Source organism: Hipposideros armiger, unplaced genomic scaffold (genome assembly GCF_001890085.2).
Source record: "Hipposideros armiger isolate ML-2016 unplaced genomic scaffold, ASM189008v1 scaffold_33, whole genome shotgun sequence".
NCBI classification, from domain to species: Eukaryota; Metazoa; Chordata; class Mammalia; order Chiroptera; family Hipposideridae; genus Hipposideros; species Hipposideros armiger.
Window position 1 is genome coordinate 1,470,337 of NW_017731383.1, and position 5,655 is coordinate 1,475,991.

The 5,655-nt window shown below is 52.6% G+C and overlaps 2 protein-coding genes across 2 annotated transcripts in view; both read left to right on the forward strand.

Annotated features, from left to right (window-relative positions):
* Nucleotides 1-3,124, forward strand: part of LOC109380197 (eukaryotic translation initiation factor 3 subunit B-like) — an 18,207-nt gene extending 15,083 nt beyond the window's left edge. Inside the window, exons 5-6 of the mRNA XM_019637522.1 lie at nucleotides 2,101-2,173; nucleotides 2,973-3,124. Of these exons, the coding sequence (XP_019493067.1) occupies nucleotides 2,101-2,173; nucleotides 2,973-3,103 (204 nt within the window). The 3' untranslated portion in view covers nucleotides 3,104-3,124. The remainder of the gene's footprint in view (nucleotides 1-2,100; nucleotides 2,174-2,972) is intronic.
* Nucleotides 1-5,655, forward strand: part of LOC109380142 (kinesin-like protein KIF19) — a 76,196-nt gene that overhangs the window by 44,819 nt on the left and 25,722 nt on the right. The window lies entirely within an intron of this gene.

The window sequence follows — 5,655 nt, forward strand, 5'->3', positions numbered from 1 at the left end:
TGGGCTCCCCGGGGCCTGCTGATGTCACCAGGGCGGGACGGGGCTGACGCACAGGCCGGTCTCCATAGCTTGGCTAGCAGAGCGAGGAGCAGTGCCCGGCCTGCCGGCTGCATGCCCCCCCACCCCACCGCGGGCCCCTCCCCAGCCCAGGGCAGCCCAGCTATGATGGAGGCGGAACCCAAGGAAAAGCAGCTCATGGTGAGTGTCCCTGTGTCCCCCAACAGGGCTGTGCCCCTAAGGCCTGCAGTCCCTGTCCAGGGTCCTGCCGCCTTTCTGGGGACACAGTGACCCCACCCGTTTCCCCACTTCTCACCCCAAGCCTCCAGACCGCCCCTTCACCTCCTGCCCTCTGACTCAGTCCCCTGGGAACTCTGGGCCTGGACCAGGACCCCCAGATGGGGTGGCGTAGGCTCCCCCTCCCTGGCCCCACCCAGGCTCTGCAAGGCCTGACCAAACCCATCTGCTGGGCGACTGGTACCTCAGCCCATTTGACCACTGGGTGAGCTGGGGCCGGGGACTCGCTCCCAGAGAGACCCCTGTCATGACTGCCCCCAGGGACAGCCACAGCTTCTGTTTCTGCCAGGAGGAATGTCCCCTCACAGGAGAAAGCAGAGGCCTAGAGGGGTGTGCTGACTTGCTGAGGGCCCACAGCTCACAGGGGATGGTGATGGAGGAGGGTTCAGGGCCTGGGGTCCCCAAGGGCCTCCCTTGGGCCCCCTTAGAGCGTGGCAGGGGGTTTCCTCTGAAAGTGCTCACAGCCTGCGCGGAAGCTGGTCCCTCTGGTGGGGGGAAGCAGTGGTAACTGGGGGAGCAGGAGACCACTTAGCAGCTGTGTGACCTTGGGCACATGCCTCCGTCGCCCCATTTGAGACTAACGAGGGGACCAGGATCACAGCACTCCTCTCAGTCGTGGGGCACGCACAGTTCATGAGAAGCTAATGCCTGGTGGGCGCCTGGGGGTCACTGGCCTGACTGCTTCACTGAGTGTGATGGTCACAGGAGGGGCAGAGGGGGCAGGGCCAGGGGCCCTGGACAGCTGCCTGGTGTCCTGCCCACAGGTGGCACTTCGGATCCGCCCGCTCAGCGATGCAGAACTGGAGGAAGGAGCCACCCTCATTGCGCACAAAGTGGGGGACCAGGTGAGGCTGTGGGGACAGGAAGCGTGTCCCCAGGGTCGCAAAGCTCACCCTTCCCAGGCGGACTTCACCCACACCACTCATTCATTCACTCCCTCATTTACTTATTCATTTATTCACTCATTCAATCGCTCATTCATTCAAAAAATGTTAACATCCAGTGCTCTCAGTGGCTGGGCGCTGTTGCAGACATTGAGGAGACAAGGCCCGCCCCCACCAAGGGCGGGATGGAGAGGGCGGGCAAACAATGAACAGGTAAATGGGGAGTTAGTGCCACAGAGAAGAATAAAGCAGAGTGACGTGATCACGAAAGGCCTCTGATAAGGCATCTGCGCAGCACCTAGNGTGTGGCCTTCTGTGTCTGGCCCCCTTCACTGAGCATGTCTTCAGGGCCCCCCAGGTGGGGGCATGGGCAGAGCCTCCCCCTTGACCACTGCATGGCTGTGCCACACCATGCGGACCCTGCCTGCCGTCCATTAATGGCCATGTGGCTGTTTCCACTGGAGGCCATTCTGGCTTGTGCTGCAGCCCACCTTACACGAGTGTATCTTGAAGGTGATGCTGCTGGACATCCGCTGTCCAGGTAGTTTAATCAGTCCCCGTTGGTGGGTCGCTGGGGCAGTACAGAAGTTCCTCAGATGAGCTGCAGTGCGGATCTGTGGGCAGTTTGTGCATGAATATGACCTTGAGGGCAGTTCTTTGAAGTGGAATCTGGGCCAGTATATGTGCGTGTACGCATGCATGCATGCGCTGTCCTCCACAGAAACTGCCAGCTCGTACCTCCACCAGCGCTTGAGAGTCCTTGTTTCATCGTGAGGGGTGTAATTTTAATCACTTTAGATAGATAACGTCTTTACCAGGTGTATAAATGTAACCTTGCATTAAATTCTTAAGTTGTCCTTTAAGTTTTTCTCGTGCTTTCAATTTTCAGAACATCACCCTCCTTTTTTTCTTTTTTAAACAGGGTGTTGTCACAAATTTTGAAATTTTCCGAATGAGAGAAAAACAGGTACCTGTCGACGTGGTCGAAATGAAAGGCAAGTTCCATTGGAGTCATTTTGGAGTTGAACGGGCCTCTGTGCCCTTTCACACTTGGCCTTTGGAACTCTGATGTGAGTCCTTTGCCTGCACGAAACGGCCAAGACTGAGCGCTGACGCAGCGAGCAGCCGGCTGTGTGTCTAAGTCACGGCACATTTGTTTAGGGTTTTCCTTTGTGCTTACCACCTCCGATTGCCAAGGGAAGCTGGCCCGCTCTTCACACCTCTGATCGCTTGCGATGCTGAGGAGCAAGGATCCTAGTCATTTGCACTTTGGAGAGTGTGCGGAGGACAGGCCTTCATGTGCGGCCACAGGCTGCCCAGGGCTCATCTTACACAAGTTCCCAGTTTATTAGCTTTGCTTGGACTTGTGATAACTGTTCAAATGCCACGTTTCTGCCTTTAAATGGAAAAGTTAGCCTGTGTCTTTGGTGTTTTGTTTGTTTTATATTCTGTTTTGCTGGAGAGAGGAGGGGAAAAATACAGAGATAGGAAACCATGTAAAGCTGGCCCCCTGCCTGGGTAGAAAGACACTCAGCCCTTTGTAGGCAAGGGCTTCTACGTACAAACCACGAGGCGTGTAGCACAGGAGGTGTCACAGGCTGCACAGCCCCACTGCCCTTGGGACTGTCGGGGAAGGCGGTGTCCCTGAGGCGTCTCGCACGTGTGAGTGCGCTGCTTGTGATACTCCTGGGCCTGCTATGTGGTCCTTTAAGTGAATCTAAGAACTCAGGGAGAACTAACTGCCCAGGAGTGTTTTCTTCAGTGACCAAAGAGGGCCGCCTTTTCTCAATACAGAGCCCATCATAGCTTTTGCCTGGGAGCCCAATGGGAGTAAATTCGCTGTGCTGCACGGAGAGACTCCTCGGATATCGGTCTCCTTCTACCACGTGAAAAGCAACGGGAAGATCGACCTCATCAGTAAGTAGCCGTGCCCATCGCCCACCCGGTGGGGTGGACAAGTGGCACTTGGGGGCAGAGCTGCGTCACGTCTCCCAGAGAGTGCCTGGCCCCGGGGCAGCTGCGCAGGCCAGACCCGCAGCTCGGTGGATCTGCCGTGGGTTCACATGAGTACGGTGATGCTGCTGTGACTCACTGCAGGGAGCGCTTCAATCCCCGGAGAATCGGCCCCTGAGCTGCCTTTCCCGGTCCTGTCTGCACTCCAGCTTTCGGCCCTTGTTTCGAGTGACAAGGTCTTGTCTTTTCCTCTGGTGGCCAACACTGTGGCCTCAACTTGGGATCACACGCCCCACTCCCTGGCTTTGCTGACCTTGCTCAGCGGCATGGGCAGCATCACTGGCACTTGGCTGCTAGCTTGCTCCTTGCCCAGATGGGGCTCTCTCCTTGTGTCCTTCATGCTTACCAGCACACAGTAGGTCCTCAGTAAACACTGGCATTGAATTAACAATTGTTGCTTCGTGGTATTGTTTTCATGGGTGAGTGAGGTAGTGAGGACCTCTGGCCCCCATTTAGAAGTGGGGGCTGTGCTCAGGCCATGCTCACCACATGCTCCTGGGGACGTCACACAGGACTTCCTTACCAGAAAGACGGTGGCTTTATTCCTGTGTCCTCAGGATAGCTTTTCCTGAGATAATCCTGTAAGGAATTTAGCTTTCACTTCCTAAAGCCTAGTAAGATTTGTGGTAGAATCAATTGGCTGTCACAAAACTGATTTTTTTTTTATTAATTCCCTTGGATATATGAAGAAATAAGGGGAATTGTGGACTATGAGAAGACTCCTGTTGTGTCTCGCTATAAAACAGGTTATAAAGCAGACAGCAGGTTAGAGTGCCTCTGCATCATGCACTTTCCCTTCAACGGCAGCGCTGGGATAGTCAAGTGCTCCATGTGGCATCAACGACTGTTGAGGGGTATCTGCTTACAGAGTTTTCCTATTTTTGTTTTGGTCTTCGAATCCTTCCCGGTCAGGCAGGGCTCGCTTTTCCTTGCTCCTCCCCTCTCCCCACTGCGCTCCTGTTCCTGTGGGTCCGCAGCAGGTCAAGAGACAGGTGCCCCAGGTAGCTAACTGCTCGTCTGGGCGAGGAGACCCCCAGGTGGAGGCTGAGCTGGAACTGCCACGTCCACTGGCTCTGCTGGGCCCTTGCAGGAAGTGGGCAGTTAGGGGGTTTGGGGAGACGGTGTTAAGAGCATGCAATTTAAAAAGATGTGTCAGTCACTGGGAGAATGGATTTTAGGCTTTTNAATCTATTATTTAGTTTGAGAATTGCTTCTTTGTGTTTCCCTTGGAGCCAGATTGGGAATCCATGAACCAGAAGTGACCAGCCATGTAGGCTGGTAGTGATGAAGGAAACCTGTTTCTTCACGTGTAGTGACTGCATTTATTCCCTCACTGTGCACGGGAAGCTTATAAAGAGTTCTTACTCTTGTAAAGAACTTTAAGATTGTGGGAAGGAGTCCACAGTTTGTATAAAAGTTGGACTTTTTATTGTGAACCTTGTAAATTCAGATCAGGCTGAACAGGCCACTTAATTGTATGGTAAGTGAGCTTTAAAAGCAACCCAAGGACTGACTCCCATCTCTGGGGTAGATAGCTCCATTGCAGTGGCTCGAACCTGCCTCTTTCCCTCTTCTCTCTGCTAGGTCTCAGTTTTAGCTTCTTAGAAATTCTTTTTTCAGGATACATTTTCAATATTCATAAAGGGTTGAAATTAATAAGAACTAGTTTATAACAGGGCATGCCTCTTGAAATTAAAGGCCCCTTTGCTTTTTGAAAGGTCTTCAACTTATGGAAAATTTCAAACACAAAAGTGGAGAGAATTCATCTTAACTTTTGAGAAAGAAATGCAGCAAAGAATATTTTGTGTCCTGTTCAGCATGTTGAAATTCTTAAGCGTATAATAAAGAAACGAGAGTGACGGCTGGGTTCCAGAGCACGAGGCAGCTGTTGTTGAGGACGACCTGTGCTCCTGCTGGCTGACGGGCTGAGCATGCTCTGTTGGCAGCTCTAAAAGTTGTGTCTGTCTGTTCCCACTCCTATCCCAGCACCTTGTAATTTCACAGCTTTCTAGACAAGCTGACTCATTGGGTTTAGGACTTGTACAGAATTTATACTGAAAAGATGGGTTTGCTGTTTCAGTTGACACTCCATTTGGCCTGCGAATGCCCGTCTCCAGCAGCGGGTCAGGCCTTTCTGTTGGGGCTGCAGCATTATGGTCAGAAGGACTCAAGGCCAGAGACAGGTCTCGGGCAGGATGGCAGTGGGCACACAGAATTGAGTCGCCCGGACAAACCAGTGGGCCTCCAGCCTGCTTCCCAGACCTGTTTGTGTTGGTTGCTCTCATATTTCTTTTCACACCTATCTTTCCTTCTTTTTCTGTTTTACTAGCTGACCATTTTATGGAGACAAAACAATTCGAAGAAGTTTGAGTACTTAAGGTTTTGTGATCTTAATTTTAAAAGCAGATACATGGACATAATACATCTTGAGTTTTCCAGTGTAGTTATGAAAACATTGCTTACT